Here is a 17,687-nt window from a genome sequence, read left to right on the forward strand (position 1 = left end):
TCATGAAGCTTCATTTAGCCATCACTACTCATGGGTAATGGTTTAAAGGACAAGACTGCAAGTACAAGCTGCCTAAATGAGGAGCCGCTGGGCTCACTCCCCATGACAGTGTAAGATGTTTGGTGCTCCAGAGGGACCTTGAAACAGAAAGGCTCCTCCTTTGGATCGAATCAGCTGAGATGGTGTGGGCATCTTGTGATGTACTACTTGGTCAGCTTCCAAAGGCATATTCCGTTTGGTAGGTGCCCCAATGTGGACCTAAAAATCACTGGCAGAACAATATCTCCAAACAACCCTGGGATAGTCTGCACAAGTCAGAGGCACATGGCCACGGAAAAAGACATCTGCCCTGACCTCTCAGGAATACTACCCGTGACCCTCCTCAACCAGATCCATGAGGAACACACCAGAAAAGCTATGAGAATATCGGAAGGAGAACAGCAGGCGTGTTCCCAGACAGACATAAGCTAAATCAAACTCTGAGGGTAAAGTCCAGCTGCAAGGAAGACAATTTGGAGTAACTAGTCTGGCAAAAGAAGAACCCAGACAGTGTGGTTTCTGCACATTCTACTTGGCTGTGTTCATTATTCATCGATTTCCTGAATTCCAACAAATTAAGCTACTGGGTCACAGAAGTGGTTTTGAAGCACCTGAGTATAATACAGTCTTCAATGAAAGCTTAGTGTTGTCCCTCATATGAACTGCAATTTTTTATTACTTTGTGGAATGTACCACAAGGGGGAACCTGTCAATGCCAAAATACAAAGGCAAAAAGCTCTGTCTTTCTTCCACTACTGGGTAAATCTGACTAATGATAGCTAAATGAAACTTCATAACCCAGCTGCCATGCTTTTTGATCCCACTAGATGGAGCTCTTGGTTTGCCTTGGGGCATACTTTGAGCTACTTCTTTGAACAGAGAGCACCATCTAGTGGTGTAAGAAAATACAGCAAATGGTTCATGAAGCTTCATTTGGCCACCACTAGCTCTGACCAGAGTCTGAACCCCCTATTCAAAATCATTCACTACATGTTACCACCAGGACCGTGAAGAAGTGGTTTACAGTATACAGACTGAGTCACACTGTGTTTCTGACATGGGATGGACACTGAGGGACTGTATCACAGACTACATCCACTTCTGTGTGAGTAACACAGTTCACACACAGTTTGTGCTGAGTTCTCCATGACAAACCTTGGAAAGGACCAGAAGAATGTCCTGAACACAAAGAATAGGGTGTCCAGGTGTGGAGACAAGGAGGAAAATGAAGCGGGCGCAGGGGGAACCGAATACGAGGCTCTGTGGGGGACATACTGGGACAAGGACAAGCTGACATGAGCAGCAGTAAGACAGCAGGAAGGTGGTGTGGAGTTGGACAAGGGCCATCAAGCTGGCTGGGGACCAAGAGAAACAGAGCCAGAGCTAATAACCTAAATCTGTTTTTTTTTTTTTTTTTTTTTGGGGGGGGGGGGGAGCCTGTGGCTCAGCAGGCTAAGCCTCTGGGCTTGTGATTAGAAGGTTGTTGGTTCAAGCCTAGTCCTAGCAGGATGTGGGACAAAGGCTGTCACAAGCAGGCTGGAAACCTTGCAGTCAAATTAATGATCAAAATCTGTTTTTTAAGCGATATAAATGATACATATTTTGTGTCATTTGAAAAACAAATTATAATCATTAACTGTCTGTGCTCCTCTTCATCACCAGGTTTCCAACCTGCTTGTGACAACCATTGTCCCACATCCTGCTAGGACTAGGCTTGAACCAACAACCTTCTGACTACAGGCATAGAGGCTTAGCCTACTGAGTCACAAATTTAGGTCATTAGCTCTGTCTGTGTTGTTCTTGACCACAGTTCCCAGCAGCAGGCTAAGCCTCTGTGCCTGCAGACAGAAAGTTGCTGGCTCAAGCACAGCCTCAACAGAATGGTCACGTATCTTTGGGCCCTTAACCCCTAGCTCCATGGGTGCCACTGCCGGTGGTTGCCCTCCACTGCCGGTGGTTGCCCTCCACTGCCGGTGGTTGCCCTCCACTGCCGGTGGTTGCCCTTCACTGCCAAGCTTGCTCTAACCTACATGTTTGTCATGGTGAGCAAGAAGGGGTAGATGAAAGGAGAACTTCCCTAAAGTGATCACTAAACTGTCACCGTTTTACTTTCATGTGCCAATTGGGCCCTCCTCCAACACCATCAGGCTCAATGTGCTGGCTGGGGTGGGGTGGGGGGGGTCTCAGACCCCTTACTGGTTCACACTTCCCTGCGACTTCCCACTAAGGACGTCACAAGTAAGGTATCCACCCCAAACCTCTTAGGCTACCCTGACCAGCTGAGCTCCACATAGCCTGAACTGCTGGGCCTGGTGGAACCATCCCTGTTGCAAAGGACACTTGCCCTTAAACACTTTACACTTCATGAAGATCTTTCAGAAGCTGGTCCTGAAACAGCTACAAGCCACCAGAACCCCCTGCAGCTTGCTTAACAGGCACACAGAGGTACGGATAGTCATTCTTCATCTAAAGGCATTTCTGAAATGCCTGGCGTACAGTCTGATCATGTTACTTTTCTGGCTGAAATGCATCAAGTTCGGTAGAAATCTCTGTAAAACCTCTGTGAAGTAATGGGGTTTACTAATGAATCATTATCTCTAGACATTTTAAGCTTCTCATAGTATGGAGCTGAACCCCCAAGAGATTTTCCAAGGTTAATTTATAATGGAAAATAACAGCATAATACCATCATGTAAAAGTTTGTCACGAAAATTTAGATAGATTTCCTGCCAGGTCACGACTGCACACCTGGAAGATGAAACAATTCAAGTATGACAAGCAGTGAAGAACACAGAACAGGGATAGCCGAGGTTAAGACATAGTTCTGTTACGATCCGCTTCCGGAACTGTCCTGACGCAGGCAGTCCGAGTCGTGGCATTTGTGGAGGTCCAGTCAAACTAAAACCACCTGCACACATAGAACTACGAACAGGATTCTGTTTTATGATAACATGTGTTAGCCGTCACTTCAGCTAATTACGTGAATACCTTAAATAAATCGGTCAAACAAATCATGTGCGCAACCTAAGCAGTTTTTCTGGGGGGAAAAACATCAAACTGTATTTATATAAAAGAGTGAAATCTTATGAGAAACATTCTTTAAAAAAAAAAAAAAAACTAATCAGAATCAAGGCTGTAATCACACTGTAAAATGCAGCAGGCCTGTCGATATGCGGGTCGTCTCTGACAAAGGTTAATGAGAAGCAGGTAGATGGCTTCCGTTTTGACGGAGTCTCTGACAGCGTCCACAGCGGCCGGCTTTACGGATCGCCTCCCTGCTTTCTCTTCTCCTTCCTCTTCTTCTCCGGTTTAGCGCCGGGAGGCTGCGCCTTGGCCTTCTTGGCAGGAGACGGGGCCGACGCCACGGCGACCTCCAGCTTCCTCTTCTTGTTTTTCTTTTTGTTTTTCTTGCCCCCCTGCTGGCCTGCTCCTGGCACCCCCACCTCCGGTGTCCTTGGCTCTGGTGCCTTCCCTTCCTGGGTCCCTGGCTTCTTGCGGTTCTTCCTCTTCTTGGAGTCGGGCAGGGAGCCCTTACTCTTCTTGGGGGCACTCTGCTGCTCCGGGGCACTGCTGTCCTCCACGTCTTCCGCCTTCTTCCTCTTCTTCTTCTCAACCTTGGGTTTGCTATTGACAAAGAGATGCGGTGTTTGGTTGGAACAGCTGCCGTTAAAATTAAGTTTATTCTGCATTAATGTGAAGGCGGATTACAGGGCAAGGAGAACAGATCACCCTCCAGCTTGAATCTTTTCATAATTATAAATGAGAAAAATACACACAGGATGGCCAACTTCAGTCAGCTGGCTGGAGTGGGATTTTCAATTTGTGACAAGTCTGCACACACGCGAACACAGATTTACATGTATGTAAGAGTTTTATGACCTTGTAGGGTTTGCAAACTACCCCAACACTTTCGATGTAGCTAATTTTAGATTTAAACGGAATAATAAAGATTTGCCATGAGATTTCTTGCGTGAGAGTCTGCAACCCAGCAGACAAGCATGGTGGCCGGAACCATTTGTTGTATTTTTTTTTAAACCCACTATATTGCACTTTTGGTTTCCGTTGGGCCATGCCTTAAGCCCTTTTCTTGAACAGAGAGCACCATCTAGTGGGGTCAGAAAATATAGCCAGTGGTTCATGAACCTTGAGAAGAACATAAGAAATTTACAAACGAGAGGCCATTCGGCTCATCAAGCTTGTTTGGGGAGAACTTAAGTAATAGCTCAGAGTTGTTAAAATTTTATTTAACTCTGATTTAAAGGAACACAGGATTTTAGCTTGTGCTACACTAACAGGAAGACTGTCCATACTCTAACCACAGTGCTTTCTCAAATTCATTTGGCCATCACTAGCATCCCTGCCTCGTAGGATTTGCTACAGCCCTATTCAGCATATGTCAAATGTATATATTGAAATGCATGTGTCTGCAGATTGAATACTCCATCAGTGGTGTCATGGAAGTTAAGAACGCTGACTGAACCTGTAGGTCAGTTATCAGTTGAGGAGCTAAGCGTTTCTCCACTGCCGCAGCCCAGTAAGACACTGAGTCATTCTCCCAGAGGGTAACTTTGGCAAAGTAGCAGATACCTATGCAATATCTGCCATTTTTTCCCACCGTCTTTCCATCTAAAGAACACAAGACAAAGATGGATTTGTCTCATAAGAAATGTATCACAAAGCAGGTAACTTACAGGACTCCGAAAAGCTTCAGGACGCTCCAGTAGGTGTCCTCAAGTTGCCCCGTCTTGCGGAAGCCCTCGAACTTGTTCATGGGGAGCAGGACCTTCTTAAGTGGCTCCAGGTTCACATTCAGTTTCTACAGGACACACGAGCAGGTTTGACATTTCAGAATTTCTCATTAAGGCTTCTTTAAGTGGTGACACTAGGCAAGTGTGTCCAAGAGAGTTTCTTTACCTTTTGCTGAATATTTCTGACAAGGAAACGACTGAGCTCCAGAGCTTTCTGAACCTTCTCTTGGACCGCCTTCATCTGGAAGCCTTTAATGGCCCTCAGGCTCTGAGGGAGGGGGAATTGAATCATGAGGAACCAGCTGGTTAGAAGGCGAGGAGAAGTCAAACAGGACCATGGACATAACAGCTGAGCTTTAATATGGTGAAAGTTCCCTTTCACTCCCTGGCCAGTTAGACTGGGATTCTTTGATGTCTGGGTGGTCCTGGTTCGGCGCCCACCTCCACAACTCGGTCCAGCATCCGCTCGCACACCTCTGACCACCGGCTCTCGGCTAGCAGCTGCTGCACCTCGCGAGTTTGCAGACCCCGCAGCACCATGTTGCAGGCCTCACCCTGGAGGACACAAACAAGACCATGGTGTGGATCACAGAACAGCGCAGAAGCCCAACAGAAACGGGGCTGGCAGACGCAGGGGCTCTGTAGGTACTGTCTACACTGAGGAGGTGTAGCCCTAACAGAATTTTGTGTAAGTATTTGCATATTTTCCCCCAAGTATTCTGGTCTCCATCAAGACCAGCTTAGTGTCTCATCGGCTGTCCAAATTCTGCGGTTGCGTCCTTCAAAAGACACGGTCTGTAGCCTTTGTAAGCTGTGTCATTTGAAGGTTCTCTAAAAGTCTCTAATTCTCTAATGAATCATTGGGCCGCCAAGGATCTACTCTGCAAAAGAAGGACGCATTCCTAGGCCGCATCTGAAGGACACTGCGAAATGGTACAGCCGAGTTGCATCAGTGTCGCTTAGGACGCAGCCGCTGAATTCAACACAGCCATGGTGTGAGTACATGTACACACGAGGACCTAGCAATCACTAATGGCAGCTCTAACTGGATGGGCTGATAAACTCTAAGTAGATGCAGACCTCAGTCTACAAGGGTGCCTAAGAGTGCACACCATCCTCAAATTAATAAGGCACAGGTGGAAGTCAGTCGGTCCACGACTGCCAAGTGCTTGCAGGGATTGTGTCCCCTCACTAATTTCAGATGCACCCTTGGTGATTTTGCTCTGGACATGGCCCTGCATGGATGGATGAAGCTCTTCAAACACAGCGGAGCGCCCCACACCAGTGGAATGTGGACAGGTGTTGGCCCAGCATGACACGGCCTGGCCTGATTACATAATTAAGCGCGCAGTGAGACCTAATATAGATGAGCAGTCATGTGCATCCCTCAGGCCCTGGACACCAAGTAGTGAGTAATGACTGCCACAAAAGGAAAACAATGGATCACAGACTTGGGCTTTTATTAAAGTGCTGTCGAGAATGAATGCTCTCCGTAAAACTGTGACAAAACATCACAGAAAAGGCTTACCTGCTGATGATACCTCACACCCTCTGCAATGTACTCCACAGCGGTGTCCAGGAGACGGACACACAACACCTATGAAGGGTTAGAGTCAAGCTATTTAGTAGTGATGGGAAAAATGACACTTCATGAACATTTGCCGTATTTTTTGGCCCCACTAAATGGAACTGTATTCCAAAAAAAGGGTTCAAAGCTTGACCCAAAGCAAGCCAAGCAAGTCTAGTGGGGCCAAAAAATACTGCAAATGGTTCATGAGGCGTCATTTTGCCCATCACTATTATTTAGCCAAATACAAGAGAAGCATTAAACACATTTGCTGACTTCAGGGTCCCTCAAGAAACAGTGAATATTTGAGGACGACATGATGCTATCTGAAGCAGACGGGTAGCTTAGGGCTTAATACAACAGCATGGCAAACTCACCGGGAAGCGAACAAACAGGTCGGCGAACATGCTGCCTGTAAGGGCGCTCTTCCTGTGAGTCATGAAGGAGCGCAGCGCCCCCTCGTAGATGGAGGTCACCCTCTCCACATCAACACTGCCCATGGCCTCAGCCTGAAGTACAAAATGCCAGTGTCATGGCCCTGGGCTAGCTTTCACAGAGCACCTGCCTACCCTCCTCATCACTGAATGCCACACCTAACTCAGCTTAGAGCAGTGTTTCCCAACCTGGTCCTCGGGGACCCACAGATGGTCCATGATTTTGCTCCCTCCCAGGTCCCTGCCAGACAGTCCACATTTTTGCTCCCTACCAGGAGCTTGGTGGGAGCAAAAACAAGACCTGCCTATGGGTTCCCTAGGACCAGATTGGCAAACACTGGCTTTTCGGACATCCAGAGATGATGGCAAGCTGTGCTATCAGAGCTTCAAGGAGAGTGATAGGTATGCATCACACAAACATGCCACCTGACCTAAACACAGTAAAAAAAAGGTTTTGGAGGAGTTTGACCACAGAGTGAAGAAAAAGCGGCGAATGAGTGGGATCTCCTTTAGGACGGTTGGAAAAGCATCCCAGGAGGCCAGTCCCTGGAGCCATCTGGGCTTAAGTGTCATGCTCAAGGGCTCAATGGTGGGATCACTCTGCCAACCCAGGGATTTGAACCAGCAACCTTCTGAGTCCCAACCCACAGAGCTACCCCCCCTCAACAAAGGACTAAATACTTTTTTGGTGCTTAATTCCATATGTTATTTTATAGTGTTGATAATTCTTCTAAAATGCAGAGAATAGCACAAATAAACCTTTCTGTGGGAAGGCATGTCCAAGCCTGTGACATATTTTCACAGAACCTTAGCAGTTGAGCCACCCACCTCATGTGCAGGCATGGCCTCCTTCTCGAGACCCATGGCCACTGGGGGAGGCCCTCTGAGCACCTTCACCAGGTATAGAGACGCACTGACAGAATGACAAATGACAAACGTTCACAGCTCTGGCAAACTGCCGGGACGAAACTGAATGACAAAGATAATCTTAAGGTCATGAATTTTAAACGCAGCTTGTTGGCTGACCTGAAGTAGTAGAGAGACAGGGAAGATTCGGAGAGTTTCTGCGCCCTGCTCAGCACCCTCTCCAACATGGCATGGAGCTCGTCCTTCCTCTCCGAAATGTTCTTGCAATATCGCTTCCCCTTGCAGAGCTGATTCCTGCAATTACAAGCAATTCCCTAAAGAATTATACCACCAGACTTGCCAAAAGTCACACTTCCAATATGTACTTGAGAACGTGATCGAATCTTTTAACCATAAAGTTTTGCATCAATTTCCTTCCAGGGCCAGACCTGAATGTATCTGCGGTCTTGCGGAGGAACTCCTCCTCCTGCTGGCTGGTCTCTGAACTCATGGCGTTCTCAAGGACGTTCAACAGTGGCTCGATGATGCCCAGCACTAGCGGGCTTTCTGCCTGCTTGGTCAAGAAGATCTCCACGAGGTCCAGCACCTACAGACAGTGAGGACATGGGAAAAAAAATACTCATACTCTAATCAACATTAACAAATGCCTAATGTACAGGTTTCCGTTTTGTTCTGTTAGCCCCAAGGTGGTGTCTGGCCAGAATGATCACTTAAAACAAGTGTTTGATATATAGGTACATCCAGAGCCTGGGACTAAAGTGAGAACTGACTACACACAGCACCTTGATCTTAAAGTCCCTCACGAGCGTCTTCTCTTTGCGAAGTTTATCTTTTTCATCTTTCTTTGCTTGGATTTTCTTCTTCTGCTCGGAGAAGAGTGCAGCGATGTTCCCATCTAGCTTCATCATGGCCTCGTCATCCAGCTCTTCTTCCTCACTTTCATCCTCTTCGTTGGGCTGTGGAACATTAACATCTTCTTGAAGCTTTTGTTTTTCTTTAAGGAACCTGTCATTTCCTTGTGAGTTCCCCAACCCCAAAATGTACATACCAGGGCATGCTGACCCTGAAGAACCTTCATGAGCTCAATGCGAAAATTCTGGTCAACTTCTGGCTCTTCCTCCTCATTATCATCGTCATCATTGTCGTCGTCATCATCATCATCATCATCATCATCCTCATCATCATCATCATCATCATCCTTGTCAGACTCTTCAGAGTTCTTATCAGATGAGTCTTGTCCCTCACTCTGGAGATACCACAGAACATCCTTAAATTACGGTAACACAATCATTCAAGATGACAATCCACCAGAGTTGGAGGTTTCAGGTCCAGAGAGTAAATGTCCAGACCAAGATTTTGTTTCAACCAACCAGCTGAGTACTCTGTGACTGACTCTTTATGCTCAACTGGTCGCTTCAAACAAAATCTTGGTCTGGATTTGTACTCTCTGGACCTGAAATCTCCAGCTCTGTAATCCACCATATTTCAGTGAAATAACCACTTGCCTCTTTGTCCAAATCCTCATCCGGCATGTTCTTCTCTTTTTCATCAGTTATGACTATAGCACCATCCTCATCATCCCTATTTGGATCCAGAACCTGAATACATGGAAAACAAAGTGGTATCCACTAAACCAGGGACAGACAGGCAACAATCAGGAGCCCTGGAATTTGCTTTCAAGCAGTCCAGTTTCATATTCAGTCCTGGTGTATAGGCTATATAATGCCAGAAGACCGGGAAGGAAGACCTGCTCTTGCCAGTCTGGCCCACTGGGAAAATATCCAAATTTCCCGATAGCCAGTCTGCGTCTGATGTCCACTGACCAAAACGTGGGCCGTATCTAAAGCTGAGCTACAAGAGAACTGCTCAAGGCAAAAGCAAACCCGCACTTGCAGGTCATCCAAGGAACCTATTGATTACGGTCGATACAGAGAGACAGGACTGTCCTTGTCTCCCACCACTTACTTCCAAGATGGCGTTCAGGGCTCCCTGGGTGACGTAGGGACAGATCCTCCCAAACACGGAGTTGCACACTTGCCTAATGAGACGACTGGGCTGAGACAGGAGCGAGAGCAGGATCTCGACCATCACCTCCACCCAGTGAGGCTGGTCCTGCTCCTCAGCGCCCCCTAAAACAAATGGCAGAGAAGGGAAATACGACTTTACACATATTATTTTCCCCAAGTGCATGACTATGACTGTCCCATTTGATGGACTGACACTCATCTAGGGTGTACCCTAGCCTTGTGGCCTGTGCTGTCTGAGATAGACTGTAGCCCCACCAGTGACCGAGATAAGCCATTAGAAGATGGATGGAAGGATGGACATATATAATATGCATATATGCCGTAAATACACACTGCAGAAATGGAAGCTGGTAGCTCAATATGCATGAACTCAGAGACCTTCGCTGCTGACGACAGTCCTTTCCTTCTTCGTTGCCTTCTTCTCTTGAGCTTTCTCCACACAATTCTGCAGATCCCGCAACAAGTCCACACTCTCCTCTGGCGCCTAAGGAGAAACTCAGAGTATGAAAATACCCACATCAGGAGCGGCGAGGATAACCAGCTCAGCTGAGAATGTATGCGAGGGCTTTCTTTGCCCGAATCAAACACATGACATTTCACTCAGCATTTCAGTGACATATGGGGGGGGCAACAGAAATCAGATTTAGTCTAAAAAAATAAACCTCAAACAACCAAACTATGGATTCTTAGGATGCAGAGTGTCATTGGACAGGCCTTGATGCACAGAAGAAAAACCACAAGAGTTTGCACGGTTCAGACCTTGAAGAGGTACATCCCCATGAGCAGGAATAGCTGCTGGAAGGCTGCCGCCTCGCCCGCCTGGAGCTTCTTGGCTTTCGCCTTCTTCCGGAGGGCTTCCACGGACTCCAGCATGCTACCGAACCAGACACCAATGAATGACATCACAGAGCAAAGCATTCTGGGAGATTTCAAGGTGCTCACATAATGGCACATTAAGCTCCAGAGGACTCAGTATTTTTACATGCCCCGATTACCGTTGCTTCTCGTGGTGACAGAGGTTGGAAAGGTGAGGAAATCAAATTTAAAAATTCAATTGTATTTATTATCTTGTATGTACCCATTGCATTGCAAGTTTGTTCCAGCTCCAAGCCAAGTTCATTGCAGTTTTCTTTCATAATTGCAGACACCCTCATCCAGAGCCATAGCGACTCAATGCAATCCATCTATCCCACTTGCCAGGTCATGGTGAACCAGGACCCTACCAAGGGATGTACAGGCCTATGGTAGTGTTGGCCAAATTAAGGTTAACCATTGTCTGTATTTTTACCCCACTAGATGGCGCTCTTGGTTCGCTCTCGGGCATCTAGTGGTGTCAAAAAATATAGAAATTGGTTCATGAACCTTCGTTTGGCCATTCTTACCTTAAGGCAGAGGGAATCCTGGACAGGATCCCAAGCACAATGACCCCAATTTAGAGACCCCAAATAACACTACTTTACTTTTTTGGACCCAAGAAGAAAACCATTGGGAGAACATCCAAACTCCAGAATGTAACACTGACAGTATTCACGTTAGCTATGTGTGACCCTCAGTAAATAGCGCTGGAGCCTGTATCACAAAGTGAGATTTGTGTGTTAGCCTGATAGCTTGTCGCTCACTTACATTTAGCCCATACTACCTTAAATCCAACATGTTATCCAGCTAAGCAAGTAATCCTGCTTCATGACACAGGTCATTGCTGTTACACTGAAGCATTAAAGGGCTGCATTACCTGTTCCAGGCCTCCTTCTGCTGGGCTGTTAGCGGCCTGACGCAGCAGGCGTACTTGGTCTGGCTTAGGAGCACATCAGCGTATTGGACCAAGCAGTAGATCCACAGAGTGCCGTCAGCTGTGACACCCCAGGTCCGCTTCTCATTGGGAGCAGCCGTCTCCAGTGACTCCCCCAGCGAGGGCATGTGGTTGAGGTACTGCAGGAGGCTGCCGAAGCCAGGCCAGGGGACACAGAGAGGAGATTTATTGATCACCATTGCAGGTAAGAATCATTTTTAGTTTCCATCATAACCTTGCCCCCCCCCCCCCATCTGTCTGATCTTCTCCTGTCCTACCAGCCCCCTTATGCTCTTAGATCTTCATCTTTTAGGCTCCTCCTGTTCTTCCTTAGGCTCCTCGTCTTCGGAATTCCCTCCCCATTGACGTCCGTAACTCAACCTCTCTGCCGCTCTTCAAACCTCATCTTGAATCCTTTTTGTTCCCCAAGCTTTCAAGTTAACTGCATGTTTTTTTTTTTTTTTTTTTACCATCGTTGGATTTTGAAAAGCAAAGTATACAGTACATCTAATATTATTGTTGCTGTTACCATAATCAATGACGAAGTCGGAAATCTATACAAAACAAGACGGAGAATTAATTCTGCTACAAATTAGAACAGCAGGCTTCTTACCAAAAGAACCCTTCCTGTTAAATGTTACAGTATAATTAAGGATGATCTCACCCAAAAAAGGAGTTGACTACAATCTCGCGGGTCTTCTCATCTAGGGGCTCTGAGATGGTCGTCTCTGTTTCAGGTATGTCGGGGGTGGGCTTCTTGGCAGCGAAGAATGCATGGAAGAAGACGAACCTGTGGAGAAACAATCAGGTCTCGGTCTGAAACGGCTACGAAACTCATTCTGAAGACAATAAAAACATGGGAACATCGACCCAGGAACTCCTGGTAGGAGCTGGTTCCTCACCTGGCAACGTCCATAACCAGGTCCTCCTCTTTCTTCACGTGGACGTTCTCTACGATGGACGTGAGCCGTGGAACAATCCACTTGCGCAGGCGGAACACACTCTGCTTGCTGCTAGGGGGACAGTACATTGCTATCAATGGAGCCCCTCAAACGTCGTAAACGTCACAAAAAGCTGCGGTCACACGCCAGGCGTCTCAACACAGCCGCCAGAAGCTCAGCTGGATTCTCACTCGTTTAGTTTTTTTCTGGAAATTCTCACGTTTCAGATGCTGCGGTTCACTTCAGAGCTATTTTGTATCATGTTGAAGAAGAATTGCACAATTCAGAGCACAAAGGAAAATTATGCATCTGAAGAGAAATACTTTATATATAAAGCGTATCACTACTATAAATTAACTGGAAGGGGCAGTACGGTGGTGCAGTGGTGCAGTAGTTAGCACTGTTGCCTCTGGGACCAGGGTTTGAGCCTCTGCCATTGTTCCATGTGTGTGGAGTTTGCATGTTCTCCCCATGTCGTCGTGGGGTTTCCTCCAGGTACTCCGGTTTCCCCCCACAGTCCAAAAACATGCTGAGGTCAACTGGAGTTACAAAATTGCCTATAGGTGTGCAAGGTGTATGGTGTGTGACTCTGCCCTGTGATGAGTTGGCGCCCCACCCTGGGTCGTTCCCTAAATTGTGTCCATAGCCTTCAGGAAAGGCTCCCGAATGGCTGGAAGAGAAGCAGTTAACACACACAGGGATGTCACTAGGGACCCTTCCGAGGCGTATGCGAAGGCCGTAACGGGGTGAGACACTCACTGGTCTGCCGCCTCCTGCGTCTTCTGCTGCCGACGGGTGGAGAAGTCCAGGCAGGCCTCCAACTTCGGCCGGCAAAACATCTCCTTCAGCCAGTCCACGTAGCTCTGCAGAGCGGCCGGCTGCAGGTGCTGCACGACCCTCCAGGCGCTGGGCACTACCGGGTAGCCCTGGTTGGTGAGTGTGGAGAAGGCTACCACAACCGCCAGCTGCTTCTCAGAGTGCGGGCACTCTTTCAGGAAATCCTCCACGTAGGCCTCCATCTCCGGTGCAAATTTGAAGTGGCCTGGAAGCTAAGGGAAAGGAGAGGTTTACAGGGGACATAAACGTGCCAGGAACCAGGACAACGATCACGATTCACAACGTGAATGGAACTGAAGAGATGCAAAGCACCCTGGAATGTATTACATCACAATAAACCCTAGCAGTAAACATTTTCTTCTATCAATATAAAAACAAATCATACATTTTAAGTATATTTGTATATGTGTCTTTTACATTGGTAACTACAGTACCAGTCAAAAGTATAGACAAATTTGCTTTTAATGCATTTCTCTCTATATCAGCTTTTATTTACCTTATGGTAAAAGGCTTCAAGGCAGTGAAGTAATACACATCAAATATTTAAGCAACCAATAGAAGTTATTTTCTCAGATATTAGATTCTTCAAAGCAGCCCCGTTTAGCTTCGATGACAGCACTGCAGATTCTCCGCATTCTCTGAGCCAGCTTCCAGATGTAGCCACCTGGAATGCTTCTCCAATAGTCCTGAAGGAGTTTCCACAAGTTCTGGGCACCAGTTGACTACCTTACTCTTTGATCCAACTCATCCCAAACCAGCTCTATAGGGTTTAGGTCGGGGGGGGGGGGGAATGTGGGGGCCAGGTCATCTGTCACAGCACTCCATCTCTTTCCTTCTTCACAAGATAATGCAGCACTGTCATACCCTCGAGGTGTGCTTAGGGTCGTTATCTTGTTGAACAACCAAATGATTTTCTGTAGCTGTGCCCAAACTTTTGACTGGTACTGTCCTTTTTTTTTTCCTTCACATTAATATTTATTTATTCATTTTTAGTTATGGTAGACATTATATGTGCTTATCTACTGCACTACTGTTTTCAGTTTCTATTTTTTGCAGCATCTTGAGTGAAGAAAATAAGAATTTCATAATGTACTGCCCATATGACAATAAACTGCTTGAATCTCAACATGAATTAAAATATATATATATATATATATTGGAAGCACCACATCTGTGAGGTCATACATGGATACTGGGCATGTCAGCCTCAATATGAGACCCATTCACAATGTCAATAAAACACATCACATGACTACAGTCATCAGAAAAAATAATCAAACAATATTAACATTTACGAATCCTTAGGACTTTTCGGGGAGCCTCACCTGGGCAGTAACGACATGCTCTCCATAATGCTGCATCACCTCTCCAGACAGCACCTGGCGTAGCTGTGGGAGGGACAGCGAAGGCAGCACCGCCCCCAGCAGCCGGTAACACAGGAAGCTACAAAACCAGAATAGCGATGGCTAATTGAAGCTTCATGAGCCATTTGCGTGCTTTAGATACGATAAATATTTCTCCCCTTTGAAGTTTAACACATCCTCGATGACATCACTACCTTCCACCTGGCAAGTCGGTCGCATACCTGTTGAATCCTGATTGGTCTGTCAGCAGCCCGTTGACCACCACGTCTTTCCAGAAGAGGTCGAAGGTGTTCTCCCGTAGGGACACCTGGAGCAGATCCAGGGCCACTGGGGGGAGCTGCTTCTCCTTCTTCATAGAGCGGCCAGCCACCTTCAAAACTTCGACCAGCCTTTGGAGAAGGACAAAAGAAACGACAGTGTGAGAGACAAGAACAAATCATCACTAAATGAAGTCCACAGAACATGAACTTTGGGTTTGAGCTTTCACAGACAGCTGTCCCTCCAAGACAGAGAGACCTTACCTTGGGACGGAGTCCTTCGTAATTATGGTCGACGTTCCTAGCAACTTCTTGAGTTTCTTGGGCTTGAACAAGCCGGGAAACCTCTGCATGGCCACCAGTAGGAGCTGTAGCTGCTCTGGGGTGCTATACGCTGAAGAAAGGTCAGTCTGTAGAGCGCCCAGCAGTACCTCATCGAACACCTCCTCGCTGGTCTGCAGAAAAGACATTTAAAGGTCTTTTAAAGAAATAATTAGCAAAAAAAATCATTACCTTAACTATGAATTACCCAACCTGCCTGGGATTGGCTGCAGAGCACACCTGTAACCCAGTACTGGATATATATTTCACAAATGGATGGAGAGCTTAATCAATAGATCGACAGATAATACGACTAGGCAGAAGCCGGTTAATTTATTGAAGCAAAATTGAATGGTCTGGTTTATCACAATTAAGCATATATTCTTATAGAACAGGGTCGATTAACCCTTCCCAGTGAAGACATAGACTTTGGATAACACGACAATGCTTTCCTTTTGGGAGCCTGACGTATTCTGCACACTTCTAGTTACTCTACAACCAACGGCTTACCTCAGATAAGATGTCAACCATGGTTTTCTTGGGCAGATCCTTCAGGTGTTCTCTGTATCGGGCCAGTTGCTGAAGCAACTGGATACACTGGAGCAGGATCTGGGGCTCCTTGGAGAACCAGAATCAGGTTTATCGCTCGAGTATGCGCGCGCACACACAGGGGATTTATCGCTGGTGGCTCAACGGCTCTCTTACGCAATTAAGACAAGACAATTAAGACTATGATAAATACAACATGCATGCGAGGTTGATGAATGTACAGTGATTGGAACACCATACAACAACACGGATAAACCAAAAAGCAGGCAGGAAGGAACCTGCACGGCCCTCACCTTCGGAAGACGGGCTGACTGGGACAAGGCCAGTACGCCGAAGAAGGAGCCAAACACAGCATTTCTGAACAGCTTCTGTAGGGCGAACATGAAGTCGCGATTCAAAAACACCACGCACCCACAAAACAAAATACAAGAGATTGACAGAATAACAGCGGTATTGCTCAAATTAAGCAGAGATCACAATTTTGACAGCGATCCTAAAACGATAACTTGCATCTATCACTCACAGTCTTTGTTTTTTGCAGGTCATGCGTTTCTTTGACTTGGTCCAGTACTGACTGCAGTGGGACCTCCTCAAACATGGACAGGACCTACAGGCAGACATAATGGGGGAAAACACATGAGTAGAGCATTTGACCTAAATGGTCAGGGAAGCACACTTGCGAGTGGAAGGCTGTTGGTTCGAATCCCTGACCAGCAATGTGCCACTGAAGTACCCTGTACTGTGGTGTGACAATTAATCACTTTCACTTTGAAATGTTTAGCAGCTGTAGGTCATACTCTCTGATACGCAAAGTCTAGTCTCATGGGGTGGTCATTACACTTATTTTGTGAAGGCAAATTTCCTTACCTACAGTACAGCATAGAATTTTTCAATGGGACATGTCACATTTTACACCAAACATAACTTCCTGTAAAGTGTACCATGGTAGAAACATCCTGACTGCGGGCTTAATGGTTAGGGAAGCACACTTCTAATTGAAAGATTGCAGGTTCAAATCCCCAACCAGCAAGGCACCACTGAGGTACTGCCCCCAAGCACTGCTCCCCAGGCGCTGAATTAGCTGCTCCCCTGCTATGTCACGATGTCACATATGGGTTAAATGCAGAGGACACATTTAGTTGTTGAGTGCTGTGGTGTGTCAACAATGATCTCTAAATTCTAAAAATTCCTAGGTTTTGACGAACGTTTAGATTCACATACTGCTAAAGCATTGTTACTGCACCTTACCTGGGCCAGAGCCAAACTGAAACCAGGCCGGGCTGTTTCTTGCGTGTGTGCCAAGCCTCCCACCAGCCTTTTCAATGTATACTTCAGCTCATCTGGCTGCTCAAACACACACACACACACAGGCGTGACATATAAAAAACATCATTAACGCGCAGCAAATCACAACACAATAGTTATTCATAATGAAATAATTATAAATACACACTGATCACATCGCAGTTTACAAACATGTATAAATGCTAATCTGGCAGACTGAGTCACGTGCTGAAATAAACAGGACCTTCATTATAGAGAGAAATCATGTTCATTATGTCACCAAAAGGCACATTTTTAAGACTGTTTTTATTCCAAAACCCGTATTGAAAGTGGCACCGACACAAAACAATTCACTCGGTAAATACGACAGAAACACTATTGCCCATCTACAGTTCAGATTTTGTGTTCGTACCTTTTTGCTTTTTTTCAAATGCTGAACTAAGCTATCGATCGCTTTCAGCCGCACTTCCTGATCCGGCTTTGCGATGTCCCAGAAGAAGTCGAGGAACTCCCTGTTTTGCTTTAGGATCCCCTTAGCATCGCTAACTTTGGGTTTAGATTGCTGGTTTTCTATCTCACCCATGTCTGGTCTCGTCGCCGTGGCCATGCCATGTGAGAGTACACCCATGCTGGAAGGGGCAAAGCCCGCCCTTTCCGGGACAA

The 17,687-nt window shown here is 46.5% G+C and overlaps 1 protein-coding gene across 2 annotated transcripts; it reads right to left on the reverse strand.

Moving 5' to 3' along the window:
• Window positions 1-971: 971 nt before the first annotated feature.
• On the reverse strand, window positions 972-17,679 carry mybbp1a (MYB binding protein (P160) 1a). Of its 2 annotated transcripts, none has more exons than XM_048983215.1 (27): window positions 17,437-17,679; window positions 16,989-17,084; window positions 16,264-16,347; window positions 16,034-16,108; window positions 15,702-15,809; window positions 15,135-15,325; window positions 14,835-15,002; window positions 14,575-14,692; window positions 13,172-13,461; window positions 12,374-12,481; window positions 12,136-12,261; window positions 11,415-11,621; window positions 10,442-10,556; window positions 10,061-10,166; window positions 9,621-9,784; window positions 9,161-9,253; window positions 8,704-8,901; window positions 8,438-8,611; window positions 8,084-8,241; window positions 7,815-7,949; window positions 7,617-7,701; window positions 6,732-6,863; window positions 6,316-6,384; window positions 5,229-5,342; window positions 4,954-5,055; window positions 4,731-4,855; window positions 972-3,663 (listed from the first exon to the last, which is right to left on the reverse strand). In XM_048983215.1, the coding sequence occupies exons 1-27, from the start codon at window positions 17,650-17,652 to the stop codon at window positions 3,300-3,302; spliced, it is 3,921 nt and encodes a 1,306-aa protein (XP_048839172.1). In that variant the 5' UTR covers window positions 17,653-17,679; the 3' UTR covers window positions 972-3,299. The 2 variants fall into 2 exon arrangements, with proteins under 2 accessions (XP_048839172.1, XP_048839171.1); XM_048983214.1 differs by having other exon boundaries at window positions 12,374-12,484.
• Window positions 17,680-17,687: the final 8 nt, after the last annotated feature.

The sequence above is a fragment of the Brienomyrus brachyistius genome, chromosome 18, assembly GCF_023856365.1.
Source record: "Brienomyrus brachyistius isolate T26 chromosome 18, BBRACH_0.4, whole genome shotgun sequence".
Taxonomy (NCBI): Eukaryota; Metazoa; Chordata; class Actinopteri; order Osteoglossiformes; family Mormyridae; genus Brienomyrus; species Brienomyrus brachyistius.